The following is a 19,053-nucleotide window of genomic DNA, read 5'->3' as shown; positions in this document are numbered from 1 at the left end:
ACGTGGCAGAGGGATGGATACACCGTCTGCAGGAGGAGCTCATTCTCGTGTCTGGGTGACCCATCTGTTTCAAGTCCGAGGGGACCCCCAGGGAACAGTCTCCACCTGGGGCCTGTGGGAAGGCTTCCGGTGTGCCCCACCGGTCCATTCTGTCTGTCCCCTCTGGCTTCCCTCGTTGTCACTGTCCCCTGTCTTTTGGTTTCTTCCTCTCCTTTCTTCCCCCAGCTCCGCCTGGTGTCCTATTTCTTAGTGACCAAACACTGGCCATCAACAAAGTTCACCTTGATCTTCTTCTTCCTCTTAATCACCCACTTGTGGCGCTTCTGAGAGTCTGCACGTGGCCGGCTGTCCATGTCTACCTGAGACGCCCATGCCGACCATTTAGGGCCTGTGTTCCCTGGGTCCCATTTGTTGGTGGCTTTAGGGTGTCGGTGGGCAGTAACTCACCCAGTGAAGGTGCTGGCAGGCGTGAGCTCCCAGACTTCAGTCTCTGTGGTGCCTCTGGCTTTGGTGACACATTGCTAACTGCCCAGGGTCGCCCATGAAAGCCCAGGCCTGGTACTTTGTGTGGAAGGCTGTTCCTTCAGACCTGGGCTCCCTTTGCCTCGCGAGTCCTGCCCAGGACTGTCTGCTCAGTTTCCAGGCTGAGGTACAAACGTGTCTTGTGGACTCAGTGCCTACTAACTAGCTGTTTGACATGTCCTCTGAGTTCAGCTCGGCTACTGTTATCTTTGGCCATGTTTCCTTGGGTATTTTTAACTTTTGCAAAACAGCCTGTGTGCCCAGAGTCCTTTGGCATCGCTGCACTTTGAAAACATCAAACAATTAAATACATCAATGTCCATTCCCCGGAACATCCTCAGGTTTAAAGGAGCCATAAACTGAGGAGGCAAAGGGATTAGGGTGCTGAGCAGTGTGGCCACATAGACCCGATGTCGGGTTGACAGCTCACCTGGACCTCCCCCTGGCTCCGACACCTGGCAGCTGGGCGGTTTTATAGCGGCCGCCCTGTCGGTGACCAGGGACCGGAAAGTGAGGGACATTTGACTCTTCAGTTGTCAGAAGGCTGCGCGCTCAGCTTATTCATTGGACAGAATATGGGTGTGAGTGAAAGTCACGGGCTGGTCCAGCTGTGTGATTTAGGTGCTCGGGAGAAAAACACGTGTCTGCCCTTCAGCTGTTTCTGCAGAAAGAGTGAATTATGGTTGCAAAAGGGGACATGTTCGTGGGGAGGAGGAAAACATGTCTCCAGGTGGCTGTTTCGTGGGGTACATGAATGAGAAGTCACTGGTTTGACAAGTGGCCCAGAGGACGTTTAATCTTCTGAATCAAAGAATCATCATGGTCGGCGGTTTGCAGTTGCTGCTTCTCAAACCAGAAAGGGCCTTTGTAACAATTAAAGCAATGTCTTGGGAAAACTATTTAAAATAGCATGTGTACCTCCCCCCGGGGATTCTAAAATACCTTTTCTCCATAATTCTCTGTGTGGGAATTGCAGACTTTTTTCTTTTTTTCTTTCTTTTCTTTTGTTTTGCTAAATGCTACCATCGAATTGATTATGAGAAAGGACTTTGTCTTTTCGTGGGTCCTGATCCGAGGCTCCCAGAACGAACTAGAACGGGTGGCTTAGGAGGGTAGTTTCAGTCCCTGGCAGGGCCTTGCTCCAAGGCCAGTGTGTGGCTGAGGGACAGAGCCCACCCACATGGTGGGTGACTCATTCAAAAGCAAGCTTGGAAGTATCATGGAGTGTCCAGCGGGCCACAGGCCCCGAGCGGACGTGGAGGCTGCTTTGCGTAGAACCCACGGGTCACCCTCGGTTCAGCCCGCTCCTTGCGTGTCCTCTTTGGCAAGGTGCTCTGCAGGGCTGTGTCCCGGTAAACCCATCCTACATTGAGAATATTGGAGGTCACAGTGCACCGATACCTGACCTGCTGGACATCCCATTCAGCCCGCCTCACCTTGACCACGCTCAGACACTTACCTTAGCCAGAGTAGCTCACACAATGAGCGCACTGCAGGGTGTTGGTCGTTGACCCTCGTGACCTCCCCTCATGACTCCCCTCGTGACCGTCCGTGACTTCTGCCGCCTTCCAGCCCCAGGACAGAGTGCTGACCGAGTGCTAGTCCGGGGGAAGGCAGGTATTCAGAGTCCCCGTGCACCACCTCCTTTCTGGTCCTGCCTTCAAACCGGCCCGAAGCAGGAGCATCGCGAGTCGGGGACCGTCTGTATTTCAAAAGGGAGTTTTTCCTTCCCCCATTCCTGCCTCTCCGTGTTCCGAACAGGAATGTCCCCCTACCCAGGGCTCCCGGCCACAGAGGCAAATCTAAAAAGCCAGCGCTGACTTCCGGTCAAGATGGCGGGCAGGTAAACGCAGTATCGCGCCCTCCCACAACCACATCAAAGTTACAACTAAACTACAGAATAACCACCATTCAAAACCGCCTGAAATCAAGCTGAATGGAAGTCCTACAACTACGGAATGAAAGCAGCAGCCACATCCAGACGGCGGCGATGGGCTGGTCCCACACCCAAGTGTGGCGCATAAAAATCAGGAGGACACCTTGGCTGGGAAGGTCCTTCCTGAGGACTGAGGGGTCCCCGTGCCACACCAGGTGCCCCGCTCAGGGTTCCAGTGCCAGGAAGAGAATCCCCATCACTTCTGGCTGGAAAAACCAGAGGGAACTGAGGCTCAGGGAGGCTGAGGCGGCTGGAGCCCCAGGCAGTTCCTTAAAGGGCCCGCGCACGGACTTATCGGACTCTCTCCCTCTCAGCTTGGAGGGGAGGCAGCTTGAGGGGCACCAGAGACACACAGGGAAGAACTGAGCTGTTTGGCACTGGAGCGAGGGCTGGAGAGGGGGTTTTCTCTGGGACAAACGTGCTGTCAGAGGCCTTTGTTCCTTTGGTGAGCCCTTCCCTGGGGCGGCAGACAGCCACCATATCTGGGACTCCAGCAATCTGGCTCGCACTGGTAGCCCCGCCCTGCTGACTCCCTGAGGCCCCGCCCCACCCCGCCCAACTTTCAAGCCCACCCAAGCTGTTGCCACTTGTTTAACCATAGGATTGGCCGGTCTTGGATCCTGCTTCAGGTTTTTCCTAAATTCTTTCAAACGAGCAGCATCTGGTCTCAGCGAGCCCCATACCTCTCGTTAAGTAATACACTGAAACAAACACAGGGAGACAGCCAAAATGAGGAGACAAAGAAACAGGTCCCAAATGAAAGAACAGAACAAAACCCCAATAAAAGAACTAAGCGAAATGGAGATAAGCAACCTAACAGATACTGAGTTCAAAATACTGCTTATAAGGATGCTCAATGAACTTAGTGAGAACCTCAGTGAACTTAGGGAGGGCCTCAAGAGCATAAAAAAGGACCAGTTAGAAATCATGGATACACAGTTAGAATTGAAGGAGGCATTAACTGAAATAAAGAATAATTTACACAGCTTCAGTAATAGAGTATGTAAATGCAAGGAGCAAACCATCGATTTGGAATATAAGGAAGCAAAAAATGCCCAATCAGAACAGCAAAAAGAAAAAAGAATCCAAAAAAATGAGGATAGTGTAAGGAGCCTCTGGGACAACCTCAAGCGTGCCAACATTCGCATCTTGGGGGTGCCAGAAGGAGAAGAGAGAGAACAAGAAATCGAAAACCTGTTTGAAACAATAATGGCAGAAAACTTTCCTAACTTGGTGAAGGAAACAGACATACAAGTCCAGGAAGCACAGAGAGTCCCAAACAAGATGAACCCCAAGAGGCCCACACCAAGACACATCATCATCAAAATGCCAAAGTTTCGAGACAAAGAGAGAATCTTAAAAGCAGCAAGAGAAAGGCAGCTAGTTACCTACAAGGGAGTTCCCATTAGGCTGTCAGCTGATTTCTCAAAAGAAACTTTGCAGGCCAGAAGGGAGTGGCAAGAAATATTCAGAGTGATGAAAACCAAGAACCTACAACCAAGATTACTCTATCCTGCAAACCTGTCATTTAGAATTGATGGACATATAAAAACTTTCCTAGACAAGAAAAAGTTAAAGGAGTTCATCACCACCAAACCGTTATTATATGAAATGATGAAGGGTCTTTTTGAAGAAAAAGATAAAATGTATGAACAAACAAAATGGCAATGAATACATATCTATCAACAATGGAATCTACAAACAAAATGAACAGGAAGAACAGAAACATTCTCATAGATACAGAGAACATTTTGTTGGTTGCCAGTTGGGAGGGGGTTTGGGGGAATGGGTGAAAAAGGTGAAGGGATTAAGAAGCACAAATTCATCCAACACTAAAGATTTGAAAAAAAAATAAAATAAAATTTTTAAAAAGCCAGTGCTTAAAATGTCTAATATTTGTTACATTTGATTTTCTGTTTCTTTTTTTTTTAATCCTCACCCGAGGATATTTTTCCATTTATCTTCAAATAGAGTGGGAGGGAGGGAGGGAGGGAGAGAGAAACATTGATGTGAGGGAGACACATCAATTGGGGGGTCTCCCGCATGACCCCGACCAGGGCCGGGGACCGAACCAAAACCAAGGTACATGCCCGTGACCGGAATCGAACCCGCAACTCTTTGGTCCGCGGGACGACACTCTAACTGCTGAGCCAAACCAGCCAGGGTGACTTTCTACTTCTAAGAGAAGCTTATGTCATTCATTCAGCTATTCAGCGCATATTTACTTGAATGTGTGTGTCCCTATCGGCCATGCTGGCCGGGCTGGCGCCGCTCTGCTGGGAGCTCAGGACGGTTCAGAGGAGCAGAGAGATGGGCAGGTGCCCAGGGGTGTGAGCACGTGTGCCCATCACAGCCCGCGGCCCTTGCTGAACGATTGGGCACAGAAGGCGCCTTGCTGGTAACATGTCCCTCAGGGTCAGTGGGAACGGCGCGGTAGAAGTGTCCGAGAGACGGGGACGGTGGCACCCACCACAGGACACAGTGGATGTCTCTGCCTGGCTCCCTTCCTGCGAGTGAGTCCGGTCCCCTCCGACCCCGAGGTTGCTGAATCTATGGCCAGATGAGAATGTGTCTCTGTGACTTGGCTGCGCCCCGTGTCTGGAACTGTCCCACCTCACATAGGTCCCTTGTTCATGGAAGCACCAGTCACGTCCTCATTATAAAGTGCATTTGGCCCAGCCGGTGTGGCTCAGTGGCTGAGTGTCGACCCAGCACCAAGAGGTTGTCAGTTCGATTCCCGGTCAGGGCACATGCCCAGGTTGTGGGCCCGATCCCCAGTGGGGGGCGTGCAGGAGGCAGCCAATCGATGTTCTTTCTCATGATGTTTCTCTCCCTCTCCCTCTCCCTTCCTCTCTGAAATCAATTCAATAAAAAATATATATATATTTATAAAATGCATTCGTTTTAGACAGAATAATGGCCTCCTCAAACATGTCCACTCCTGACTCTCTGAAGCTGGGAATATTTTAGGTTACCTGGCAAAGCGGAATTAAGGGGGCTAATTAGACGATCTATAATAAGGAGGTTATCTTGGATTATCTGGGTGGTAGTGTCATCTCAGGGCTCTCAAAGTGGAGGAAAGAATCAGAAGAGAGACGGGACAGCTCCGCAAGGTGACTTGGCCGCCTTGTTGGCTTCAGAGGTGGAGGAAGAGGCCGTGAGCCAGGGAGTGTGGGTTCTGCCCTTGAACCTCCCAAAAGGGATGCAGCCCCTTTAGCTCAGAGAGACCTGTGCTTGGATTCCGACCCCAGAACTAGAACGTAATACATTTGTGGGGGTGGCCAGCCTCTGACTTCAGGGTGATCTGTTGTAGCACCCCTAGAGAAGGGTTGAAGATGCTTGTGATCTGACTCCTGAGACGGCCCCTACAGCACTCAGGTCTGAGAGTTCCCTGGACAGTCCACGTGGCCGTGCCCATCGTCAGAGAGGAAAGCCCAGCCGTGTGTGCAATGTTAGGACAGCACAGTCCGTTGTGGGGACGGGCACACACCAGTGTTCCCACAGTGCCCTTTGCCCAGTTTCTGTTCTGGGCTAAGAAGCAAAGCAGCCAGAAGGAGAGTTCCCAAATAAGGTCTTGGTCCAAAAGCAACATTTTCCTGCCTTAAAACAGGAAAACAATTGAGACAGTCTCTCTGGTGAACAGAGCTGGCTTTGTGCGTGGCCCTGGACATCCGCAGACCACATGCCCTCGTCTCGGGGCGCGTGTGTGCCCTGCCCTGGTGCAAAACACAGATGCGGCCGTGTGCTTCGAACTCGGGAGCTGCCCAGCCTTCGGCCAGGGCACGCGGCCAGCGCTCGCCGGCCTGGATCAGGTGGTTGTCGGAGTGACGAGTCAGTAACGGGGATTTACTACTACGTGGCTGTTGTGGTCAGAGGTCAGCACGGGGTCCCCAGGGGCCGTGGTGCATCCTGCCATAGGCACCTCGGGGTGCGTGGGCGCTGCTGTCTGTGCCCACAGGTCGTGGTGAGCCCATGGCAGACTCACACTCCGCTTGTATGTACCAGCTCAGACACCAACTACTTGCGCAGGTCAGATTTTTCCCAGGTGTTTCCCCGACACATGTGTCCAGAGTTAAGGAAGAAAATGTCTCAAAAAGTATCTTCACACGGTCAGTTGAATGTGAGCACCTCTCTGCACACTTTGGGGAAATAAATACTATTCCTACCAATCACAGTGACCAGAGTCACAATGCAAAAGTCAGAACTAAAGTCAGAACGCGCTGTCGGTGGCATCGAGCTGGTTAGAATCATACACGGAAACTCGAAACCACTACAGCAGCTTTTTCCGTCCTGTCCACAGCTCTTCAATCCCAAGTGGCTGGGAAGATCGAGGGGCACCTGACACTGTTCACCATTGTGTGTTTCAGATCAGACCAGAGCCCGGGCCGGTCGGCTCAGCGGTTAGAGCGTCGGCCCACAGACCAAAGAGTCATGGGTTCGATTCTGGCCAAGGGCATGTACCTCAGGTGCTGTTCGTCCCCGGCCCTGGTAGGGGTCGTGCGGGAGGCAACCAGTCGATATGTCCCTCTCACATCAATGTTTCTCTCTCTTTCTCTCCTCTCCCACTGTGTCTGAATATAAATGGAAAAATATCCTCAGGTGAGGATTTTTTTTTTAAGTTAAAATTGGACCAGAGGTGACAGGTGTGTGCAGGCCTTCCCACAGCGGGTCCTGTGACAGTCACCTACGGCATCAGCCTGCGGGTGCTCAGCTGAACCCCCAGGCTAATTCAGTTCCTCCAGCGGGGTTCACTTTCTATCTTTATATGTTTGTACGGCAACAAAGACATGTAACTTGCTCAATTTCCCAAAGAAGGAAAAAAAAATGTTTTTTTTTCTTCCCTAAATAAAGGCAAGAACATCTACGATTTAGCAATCGCCATTTCTCAGCATTTTTCCTGAGCAGTCTAAAATTGGAAGTCAGAGTGGTTGGGGGCCTTCCACCAGTGCCTGGTTTTAGAGCAGTTCTTCTGTCTTCTGCCTGGGAGTCCCTGGGCCCTGACTTAACCCCCTCTGACCCTCAGGATCTTCATCCTTCAGTTGGGAAGGGCACCACCTCACGGGGGCACCGTGTAGGCGTGACGGGGACAGTGACTGCAGTGGCCAGTGTGGGGCCGGCCACGCCCGGCACACAGGAAAGTGTGCCAGTCAGCATGGCTGGTCTCACCGTATCTTTGCCCACGGAGGAAAGCAAAGAGCTAATTGTTTGTTCTGAATTCCAGCCTTCTTTTTTTTGTTAATAAGTTGATTTTTTTTTCTTTATTGATTTTAGAGAGAGAGGAAGGGAGAGAGGGAGAGAGAGATAGAAGCAGCGATGAGAGAGAACATCGATGGGCCGCCTCCTGCATGTCCCCCACTGGGGATCGGGCCCACAACCTGGGCATGTGCCCTGACCGGGAATCGAACCGGCGACCTCTTGGTGCAGGGTCGACGCTCAACCACTGAGCCACACCGCCAGACGTGAATTCCCGCCTTCTTGGTCGTGCTCAGGAAACTAGTGGGTGAAACCAACTTCCCGAGGCTGCTGCCCCCACTGCTGCTTCTTGGAGAACCGTGGGCTGTGGTGCCCGAGGTGTCGTGTGTCCCTCAGCAGAGTCTCACCCAGTCCCGTCCGTTCTGGGGGCTCCTGGTCTGAGACAGTAAGGCCCAGGCAGACTGCCAAGCAGACAGGGCTGGACAAGGTCTGCCCCGCCAGCCAGTAAGAAAACGGGTCTTCGCTCCCCTCGTCATCGGGGAGGACTCTCACCTCCACAGTTCTGATGCAGAGGAAGCAGAGCTCTGGGGAAACGGGCCTGGATGCAAACCGTCCCTCCCTCCAACCCACACGCCTGAGCCGAGTGGCTGCTGCTGGGGGCTCTGGGCATCTGAGAAAGTCTTTGATTTCATCTGGGTCCCTAGAGAGCACTGTTGCAGAGACCCTGCCCTCCACAGGCCACAGGTGCTTGGAGAGCAGCACCAGAGAGCCATGTCGAGGTGGGGGAGCCACAAAGCACAACAACTTGGGCCTCCAGGGGAAGGTGGCCGTCGCTGAATGTGAAGGGGACCAGACACTCGGGTCCCCGAGGTGAATTTTGCCTACCCCTGCTGCTGGAAGAGGCTGCAAGGACCGCTGGGTAAAGTTTCATTCTCCCTGCTCTTTGGGGGGGACTTCACCTTCCTGAGGGGGGGAGCAGAGCTCACACTTGCTGCAAGAACAGGAACCGTTTCCTGCAGAGGGGCCTGGCCTCCGGGGGGACGGTGGTTTGAGTGAAGGGAGCTCCTTCCCAGAGAAGGGGAGCTGCCGAGGCAGACTGACCGCACGGAGAAGTGACTCTGGCCACCTGTGGAGCGCGGACCGCCCAGAAGAGGAAGTGGGGAAGATGGGCCGCTGAAAATAGAAATGAAAACCGTGCGATAGCTCGGGACACATGAAGAAGGTCCCAGAACTTTCTTGAAGAAAACGGCCAGGTCATGGGATGTAAACTGGTGCAGCCGCTACAGAAAACAGCATGGAGAGTCCTCAAAGCATTAAGAATTGAGCTGTCGTGGGGCCCAGGTAGGTGTCCCTCTTCTGGGTACCTACCCCGCAAATCTGAGAACATTTACTCATAGAGGTATGTGCACCCCTGTGTTCATCGCAGCATTATTCATGGTGATCAAGACATGGAGACAACCCAAGCGTCCTTCGTAGAGGACTGGATAAAGGAGATGTGGTACATATATACACAGTGGAATACTACTCAGCCATAAAAAGGATGAAATGTTGCCACTTGTGACCACATGGATGGGCCCTGAGAGGGTCATGCTAAGCAACATAAGCTAGACGGAAAAGACCAAGAACCACGTGATTTCTCTCATGTGGGAGGTAACCTGAAACTTGTAGACACAGCCAATAAATGTAATTAAGACAAAATGGCCATGTCTTTTGAAAGGATGTGAATAGGCACTAGGTGCTGAGACACTTCCCGGGAAACACCTCCTTGCTTACGTACCCATGTGTGTGTTGCAGTCTTGGTCACAGAGGTCAAGACATGGAAACAACTGAAGTGGCCTCTCACCAGTGATTGGCACATACACAGTGGAATACTACTCGGCCATGAAAAGGATGAAATGTTGCCATTTGTAACCACATGGATGGGCCTTGAGAGGGTCATATGAAGTGAAATAAGATGGAAAAGGACAGGACCATATGATATCACTCGTGGGCTATACAACAAAAAGCAACAGATGAACAAACAAACCCATAGACACAGACAACACCATGGTGGTGACCAGAGGGGAATTGGGGCTGGGGGAGGATGAAGAAGGTCAAGGGGGTTAGGTATATGGTGACAGAAGAAGACCAGACTTTGTGTGGTGAGCACACAGTGGAATCTATAGATGATGTATTATAAAGTTGTACACCTGAAACTTACATAATGTTATTAACTTATAGCTATAATATTACCCCAATAAATTTAATTTAAAAAATTCCTACATGTGTGCAGGGCAGTTCTGCCTTGAAGGCGCTCTTGGAATTAAGTAAAGTGGCCCCACAATTTACAATGCCCAAATATAGCCAAGACGTGTTTACAGAGGCGAAGGGGGAGCACCTTGTAGTGGAACGAGGGGTGCAGCTGAACTTGTGGGTGATCCACACATGCCCTCATCTTGAGCCCACCGAGGTGTGGGGAGAGCGTCCCCACGAATTCCGACAAGACTGCAGTAGAGAGAGATGGTCTGTCCCCCACGAGGATGTTAAAAGTCACGAAGAGGTTTCTCAGCTGTCTCGCTGCTGGGCGTCACCTGCTCTCGAAGGCTAGGCAGTCCTGGGACACTCATCTGTGGGCGTGTGGTGTGAACTATGTCGGTCGTTGTGAGGACAGCAGGGGCTGGTCCCCGGGCGGGCGCGCCAGGACGGTGACTTCCCTCAGACGCATCCGTCTCTTCCATCCTCTGACTCATTTCTGCCTCTCCGAGCACACACATGCTTTCCATCGGGGCGTTTCCTACGGCGCGGGGAGCTCTCGGGAGACATCTGGAGTAGAAAGTAGCTCAGAAATGACACTGTTCGTGTGCGGTTTCAAGCGCCGGGCCCTGGGCAGTTGCTATGGTCAGCTCCACCCAGGAGCCGTCGCTCCGCCTTCCTCCCTCAGTGCCTCTGACATTCGGCGTTGGCTTCAGAAGCCGTTAGCATGTCATCGAAGACAGATGTTTCAGTTTAGGGGTGGAAAGAAGACACATGTTCTGGACGTTTCACAACATATGTGGGTCACGTTTGTGCTGCAGATTCTGCCATTTCTGATCCATTGCTGGTTCTCACCTACATGATCGTTAAAGTGTGTTGGCCCCATAAACATGTTCTTGTTTTAAAAATCCCTTTTCTGGGATGTTTGTCCTGGGTGCTAGGAAGCAGCAGTCTGGAGCGGTGGGGTCCCCCAGGGGGCATCTGCAGTGTCTGGATCCCAGCTTGTGAGGGGCAGGCTCCAGGCATCTCCCTGTGGGGCCAGGGATGCTGTCCACCCCCCAGCACCCAGGAACAGGACGGCCTCCATGCGGAGTGGTCAGCCCAACGCCCAGTCGCATCGAGGCTGAGAAATCCTTCTTCAAAGTCATCATCACTGCTGCTTGTGTAGTGGGGTATATCACAGCTGGGGTCCTTTTAAGGTTTCGGTGGGCCTTTTTTTTTAAGGTTTTTAAAAATGTATTTGTACTGATTTTTTTAGAGAGAGAGGAAGGGAGAGACATAGAAACATCGACATGAGCCCTGGCCGGTTTGGCTCAGTGGTTAGAGCGCCGGCCTGCGGTACAGAGAAACATCGACATGAGAAACATCGATCGGCTGCCTCCTGCACGCCCCCTACTGGGCATGGAGCCCGCAACCCAGGCATGTGCCCCGACCAGGAACCAAACCGAGACCCCTCAGTCCACAGGACGACGCTCCATCCACGGAGCCACACCGGCCGGGTGCAGTGGGTCTTTTTCAAGAGCTGTGAAAATGTTCTGTCTCTGTCTCTCCCCCCACCTCCTTCATTTGTACACAGTCTGAAAAATAAAGCCCATGAGGGGTGTCCTCAGCCCCAAGCCAGCGGCACTCGTGCTTCTTCCACGAGATTCCTGTCTCTCGCTGCGAACCTTCTATTTAGGGTTTGTCTCATCGTGTCCTGGTCTCTCGTCCATTCTGTCTGCTTAGAAGAGCACGGTGGACGCTCCTTCCGTGGGCCAGAGGGGTTGCTCGGTCTGCCGTGGCTGGGCCGTCTCAGCCCAGCAGCTTTGGTGATTTCTGTCTTCCCTTGTCCTCCGTTGTGTCCTGGGGGTCTTTCTAGATGCTTTGCATTTGCACCTACCTCGAGGTTGAGCCACTCGGGGGAAACAGGCCTGCGCTCAGCTGTCTTGTGTATAAGACACGAGTATCCGGAGGTTTCTGGCCAGCTCCACTTCTGTTGGTTTAGTAAATGAAACGCAATTTTAGTTGGGACGGGCCTGGCTTACCCAGGGGACGTCTCACCAACAGGAAAAGTGATAACCGACCGGCAGGCGTCACCACAGACACAAGCCGTGCCTCACAGACGACACCATAGTGGCTACGAAGTCACCAGGCAGCAGGAATTTTTCAACTTCATGATCATGTGGGACCAAGTTGCACATGCAGACTGCCACTGACCGAAACGTTGTCCTATGGCGCACGACTGTATTTCTTTTCTTTTTTTTAAAGAGTGGATTCTTATTTTTAATTGATTTTAGAGAGCGAGGAAGGGGGAGGGAGAGGGAGACATGGGTTGGTTGCCTTCTGTACATGCGCCGAGCGGGGATCAAACTTGCAACCTGGGTGTGTGCCCTGATCCAGAATCTAACCTGCAGTGCTTTGGTGTACGGGACGATCAGACGAGCCCCTGGCCCGGGCTGTGAGGCCCTTCTAAAACCACTGCTGTGGTGGACATCTTTAACACACTAGGAAGTAGGCAGAATCATGCAGTGAGCTCCACGTGCCCACCACCTGGACCTGGCCCTCCGCGACCTCATTCCAGTCCCGTAACGACAGTCTCTTTCTCAGGGAAGAAAAGCAGTACGTGAACCGGTTCTGGAAAGAAATTCGTGTGGGAGACTTCGTGCGTCTTCGCTGCAACGAGATCATTCCTGCGGACATTCTGCTGCTGTCCTCCAGCGACCCCGACGGGCTCTGCCACATCGAGACGGCCAACCTGGACGGGGAGACCAACCTGAAGCGGCGGCAGGTGGTCCGCGGCTTCTCGGAGCTCGTAAGTGGCCGGGGGCTTCCAGGGCATCGCGGGCACCGTGTCCACACGCTGGCCCTCAGGCGACAGAGCACCAGCACCCCCTCCATCGGGCCAAGCTGCTTTCCCTAGTAGATGGAGGCGGGACTGAGGGTCTGAGAGGACCCCTGACCTGTCTGCAGCTGTGAGAAACAGGAACTCGGTTTTTATGATTGATTTCCCCTGTATGCTTTCGAGTTCCTCAGACCAGTATTTGGGGTCCCTTTAAAGTTACAAGAAACAGCGACGAGCAGCCGACTGCCGATGCTCACGCAGCTGCTGCTCCGTGTGGCCTGTTCCCGAGTCCAGCCCCAGGCCTCCGCACTGAGCTCTGGACGGAGCAGCATCAGCCACAGCTCAGCAAAGCAGGGTGGTGAGGCGGGGCTGTGGCTCTGACCGTCTGCACTCGCCACCTGCCTTGTGGCCCGAAAATTCAAACCTTGTCAGGGTTTCCCACCAGCTGTCCGTGCTCCCTCACCCCAGGTCTGTGCAGGGTGCAGGCCGGGGTCAGGAAGTGTGTGGGTTGGTCCTCACTTGTGCTCCCAGCATCTGCTCTGGCGTCTCCACTGTCTGTGGCCGTCAGCCTGTGCGGGAGGGAAGTGGAAGAAATGTCCCAGGCAGTGAGCCCGGTGCTCAGGAAGGGCGCCCCTGGGGGTGACTCCAGTGTCAGCCCTGGTGGTCAGTCAGGCCCGGGGGCATCTCTGCAGCAGCACGTATTTGGTAGCTGCAGGAAGGCACCAGGACACTGCTGCACGCTGGGCAGGGTCCACGAGGCAGGACGTTGGAGGCTCGCCTTCCGAGCTGTCACTCACCACCACCGTCTGGCTGCTCCTGCCCCCACTCACTTTCACCCAGGTTCCTCATTTTAACCTGTGCGTGTGCTGAGTATACGTTTGTGAGCTGCCTCAGATCTTCCTGAGATTGAGGCAAAGCATGAGAAACATTTTAAATGCTGTTTTGTTTTTGTTTTTTAATGGGGCTCAGTCATTCCGGATCAGGGAAGCTACTACAGTGTTTGTTGGGGACCCTTCAGGCCAAGCGTGGGCGGCTTATGGCTGCCACACGGGTTGCTCCAGGGCTCGGTGGTGGAGGTGGCCCCCCGTTTGCTGCCCTCCCCACCCCTGGCCTGCATGTTGCCTGTTCTCCAAGTGCTCTGAGGGCTCAAAGTTTAAACGATAGCCCTGGCCAGTTTGGCTCAGCGGTTAGAGCGTCAGCCCACGAGCCAAAGAGTCTCGGGTTCGGTTCCCGTCAAGGGCACGTACCTCAGTTGCGATTCATCCCCGGCCCTGGTCGGGTCATGCAGGAGACAACCAGTCGATGTGGCTCTATCACATCAATGTTTCTCTCTGTCTCTCTCTCCCTCCCTCCCTCCCTCTCTATCTGATAGTAAGTAGAAAAATATCCTTGGATGAGGATTAAAATAATAATAATAATAATAAAATTTAAACTAGAAAGACTTGCCCAGACACTGTGGCTCAGTGGATTGAGTGACATCCCGTGGACTGAGAGGTCCCAGTTGATTCCTGGTCAGGGCGCATGCCCCGGTTGTGGGCTCGATCCCCAGTAGGGGGCGTGCAGGAGGCGGCCGATTGATGTTTCTATCTCTCCCTTCTTTCTCTAAACAATCAGTGAAAACATTTAAAAAAATAATAATAATCTGTTAAAAAATAAAATATGAAGACTAGCACACCCGTGTGATGGAACATGAGGATGTGTGCATGTGTGCACGTGCCCGGGTGTGCGTGTGTGGGTGTGCAGACAGTTTCCCATGACGAGGGGTGGGCTCTGAGAATCCTGATTCCTTCCACCTGGGTCAGCTGAGACCTGGATGGCTCTGGCGGAGATCACGGGGGTGGAGCCACTCGGTGCCTGGGTGTTTCCGGCCTCTGCCCGAGGGCTCTGGAGGCCACGAGGCCGGTTGGAGAAGAGCCCGCCCACCAAGCTGGGCGCCATCCCTGGGGGCCAGGAGGACAGAAGCAGAGGCATGATGCCTCTCAAGGGGTAGACTTCCAGCCCGGTTCCCCCCGGGCTAATTACATGCCCTCCGGCCCTGATGTCTTTATCTCTGTCCCTGGATAAGAAAACAGTTACTCCCCTGACCGGTTTGGCTCAGCGGTTAGAGCATCAGCCTGCGGACCAGAGAGTCCCGGGTTCGGTTCCCGCTAAGGGCATGTACCTTGGTTGCAGTTTGTCCCCGGCCTGTGGGTGGCAGCCAGTCGATGTGTCTCTCACATCGATGTTTCTCTCTCTCTCTTCCTCCCTCTCTATCTGAAGATAAATGCAAAAATGTCCTTGGGTGAGGATTGAAAAAAAAACAAAACAGTTTCTTCTCGTGCTGTTGTGAGGACTGGAGACACGTTAAGCACGGTTCCTGGCACGTGGTGGACAGTAAAAGATGGTGCTGTATTTAGTTGCTAATGGGTCTGCAGTGGACCAGGTGGGCTGTGGACAGCTGTCCTGAGGCTGGTCAGAAGGGCTGCGTGGGAGCCCAGCTGAGCCCCGGTGGTGGCAAGGTTTAGAGGTGAGGGGTGCTCGTGCCCGGGTGTGCAAGAAGAAGGGATGCGGGGAACCAGCCCTGGGGGGCGAGTCCCCAGGCGGACGGGTGGGCCACTAGCTGGTCATCAGCTGTCATCTGGGATGAGCCAGACTCACCAGTCGCTAACATTCCAGAGACAAACAAGACAAAAATGCAAAATTAACGATCTAGAATTAACAGGACACCGAGTCCCTGCGAAAGGAATTCATTTCAAGAATTCCATGCGCAAGCAGCTTCAGGCTTGTGAAAGCAAAGCCCTCGCCTGGCAGATTAATTCTGCTGGAGAGACGGAGCTCGGAGCTCGGGTGGAGGAGTCATTGTTTTCCTGCAGAAAAAGTGTCCCTTTTCCTAAGGTGGGAAGAGCTCCGCGAAGTCCATGATAGTGCACTTTCTGAAGCACAGGTGACTCGTGAGCGGTGGTTCTTAGCTGCTCTGCAAAAATCATGCAAAAAGTAAAGAGTTGGGGAAATTAGGGCACCACGGGGGAAAAAAGTTTGCTAATTTACTAACAGTTGCCAACTTTACCTGCCCCTGTTTTTTTAAAAACTGTTCCATGGGGGTATAATTGACATTCAGTAAGCTGTGGGTATTTCTAAGTGGGCAATTTGGTGGGTTCTGACATAGAAACACACAGGAACACCAACTGCACAACCAAGGGGGTGGATGTGCTCACACCCCACCGTCCTTGGGCCTCAGACAACCACTGATCTTTTGGTTCCTATAGATTGGGATTTTCTAGAGATTTATATAAATGGAATCCTACAGTAAGGTACTTTTTTTTTTTAAATCCTCACCTGAGGATATTTTTCCACTTATTTTCAGATAGAGTGGGAGGGAGAGAGAGAAACATTGATGTGAGAGAGACACATAGATTGGTTGCCTCCTGCACGACCCCACCCAGGGCTGGGGACCAAACCGTAACCCCAGGTACGTGCCCTTGATCAGAATGGAACCCAAGACTCTTTGAGTTCTAACTGCTGAGCCAAACTGGCCAGGGCAAGTCCTTTTTTTTTTGTTTTGTTTTTTTGGTCTGGCTTCTTTCTCTCAGTACAAATATTTTAAGATTCATTCCGGTTGTTACATGGATCAATAATTTTTTTTTTATTGCTAGTATGATTCTAGCTGTAAAATAGACTATCTCAACTATATGCCTTGTGATCCATTCACCTGTTGGGAGATATTTGGGTTGTTGAAGGTTTGTTTGGCTGTTAACAATACAGGTGTGCCGTGGCCAGTAGCTCGGTTGGCTGGAGCGTTGTCCCGACGCAGGGAAGGGGTGACCTGGGGCCATGACCCAGACAGGCTGGTGGGTAACCCGGTGGTCAGCGCAGATGAGCTCAGCAGCGTTGTTGCGGGCGTGTTTTATGTTTGGTACCAGCTCACGTTAAGCACGGACCCGTTCAAGAGGGCTGTTTTAAAGAACAGCTCTCAGTTAGGTTTTGAAGTTGGTCTGCTATAAAACAGCTCTTACTGCTGGTGTCTGGACACACAGCCGGTCCTTAGATGCTCTCACGTCTGCTACAGAGGAGGGCTTGGCTGGCAGTGGGGCCCTCGAAGGCAGCACAGGGCCTCTGTCACCCAGAGGGAAGGGAAGGCTTTTGATCCTGAGAATTCAGGCTCCAACCCCGCACTCGGAGCCTTTGAATTTTGCCACCGCCTCAACTAAAGCGTCCAGGCTTTTTGGCGGAAACAGCAAGGAGGCAAGGGAACAGAGGGTAAGCACACGGGGCGGTAGGAACGGTTGGCTTTTTCACTTTCAGGTCAGATTTCACGAGAAGCAGGCTGGCTTTCTGCTTTCAGACAACGAGGGGTCTACTTGATCTCTGTTCCAAATTGGCAGTTAGGAAATGAAGGCAGCCACCCGACAGCTTTTTTTTTTTTTTTTAATCCTCACCTGAGGACATTTTTTGTTCCGATAGAGTGGGAGGGAGAGAGAGGAAGCGAGAGAGAGAGAAACATCGACGTGAAAGGGACACATCGAGTGGCTGCCACCCGCACGACCAACCAGGGCCGGGGACAAACTGCAACCGAGGTACATGCCCTTAGCGGGAACTGAACCCGGGTCTCTCCGGACCGCAGGCGGACACTCCAACCGCTGAGCCAAACCGGCCAGGGCAAGAAAAGATACTTTGATTTAAGGCCCCTTGGACATCTCCCGCCACCAGTACCAGAACACCTATGGTTTTATTCCGGTTTTATTTGTCTAATCCACACTGGGAGCCAGGGGTCCCTGGGGTGGACAGGACAGTGTCTGTTCCATTTCTAACTAATAGAAAATACTGACTGGGCAATATCATCTTTGTAATAAGTAAGTAGATTCATCCGTCTGTTCATTCATTCGCTCATTCGCTACGCTGTCTGCCGTCCTTTGAATTCCCACAGCACTGACAGGCCTGTATCAAATGCAGATTGGGTTGAAAATGCACAGTGAGACTTGGGGTGTACTCTGGAGCTCACTCCCTCCAAGGCCGCCCTGGACATGGCGGCCATTCCCTTTATCCTCTCTCTCCACCCGACCTCTTCATATGTCATAATTCAAGGGCAAAATCCTAAATGAAAGACCTTCTTTGTGGTGAGCTGTCTTTTTTTTCTTTTTTTTTTTTTTCCATTTAGCAGAATAATACGGAAATTATGGGCTTATACATTGGTTATTTAAATGTTTTTTTGTTTGTTTGTTTGTTTTTTTACTCCTCACCCAAAGATACTTTTCCATTGATTTTCAGATAGAGTGGGAGGGAGGGAGGGAGGGGGTAGAGAGAGAGACATCGATGTGAGAGAGACACATCGATTGGTCGCCTCCCACATGGCCCCCACCAGGGCTGGAGATCGAACCGCAACCGAGGTACGTGCCCTTGACTGGAACCGAACCCGACACTGCAGGCCGACACTCCAACTGCTGAGCCAAACTGGCCAGGGTTTCAATGTTTTTCATCAAATATCTGTGAAGAACGTTTAGGGCACATTGAACTTATAGTGAGTTCCTATTTTCCAAGTGGAATTTGCTTCCCTAATAGGAAATTGGAAGGTACTGGCCTATCTCCCCAAAAAACGCAGTCACCCCGTCCCAGTATCTGAGTCTCTGATTTTGCATCAGAGCTACGAGCATTCAGCTTACCACTCGCCGGCACAGTTCTGCGATGATCAGTTATTGTCTGGGGTGATGGGGACCCCTGCGCTGAGTTGAGGGGGGCCTTCTGCAGGGGCTCCCAGGAGGTCCCCTGCCACGCGTGCGGGAGAGGCCTTTAGGACAGAGCCGTCGGAGCCCTTGTTTCTCTAAGTGTCCTGCTGTGTTTAGGTCTCTGAATTCGACCCTTTGACGTTCACCAGCGTAATCGAGTGTGAGAAGCCAAACAACGACCTGAGTAGGTTCCGTGGGTGCATGTGAGTACCATCCGTCCGCCGGGCTGTCCTGTCTGACGGACTGTGTATGTGCACAGTCAACCCTTGAACAAAGCAGGGTTAGGGGTGCTGACCGCCATGCAGCTGAAAATCCTCGTATAACTTTTGACTCCCCCAAAAGTTAAGCAACAGTAGCCAACAACATGCACAGTTGATTAACACATATTTTGTATGTTATATGCTGGGTTCTTTTGTATTATACACTGTATTCTTACAAAAAGTTAAGCTAGAGGAAAGAAATGTTATTAAGAAAATCATAAAGATGATAAAATAAATTTACAGTATTTATTGGGGGGGAAATCCACATATGAGTAGACGTGCACATTTCCAATGTGTATTTTTCAAGGTTTACCTGCACACAACACACACACACACACACTCATTCACTCACACACAGTGCTGAAATATGCACTTCATATTCTTTGGCCC

At 52.1% G+C, this 19,053-nt stretch overlaps 1 protein-coding gene across 1 annotated transcript in view; it reads left to right on the top strand.

Annotated features, from left to right (window-relative positions):
* ATP10A (ATPase phospholipid transporting 10A (putative)) overlaps positions 1-19,053 on the top strand; it is a 52,621-nt gene that overhangs the window by 9,150 nt on the left and 24,418 nt on the right. Inside the window, exons 3-4 of the mRNA XM_036278028.1 lie at positions 12,470-12,674; positions 18,521-18,606. Of these exons, the coding sequence (XP_036133921.1) occupies positions 12,470-12,674; positions 18,521-18,606 (291 nt within the window). The remainder of the gene's footprint in view (positions 1-12,469; positions 12,675-18,520; positions 18,607-19,053) is intronic.

The sequence above is a fragment of the Molossus molossus genome, unplaced genomic scaffold, assembly GCF_014108415.1.
Source record: "Molossus molossus isolate mMolMol1 unplaced genomic scaffold, mMolMol1.p scaffold_m16_p_24, whole genome shotgun sequence".
Taxonomy (NCBI): Eukaryota; Metazoa; Chordata; class Mammalia; order Chiroptera; family Molossidae; genus Molossus; species Molossus molossus.
The sequence above is the reverse complement of the archived record's forward strand: the minus strand, read 5'-3'. Positions and strand labels throughout refer to the sequence as shown.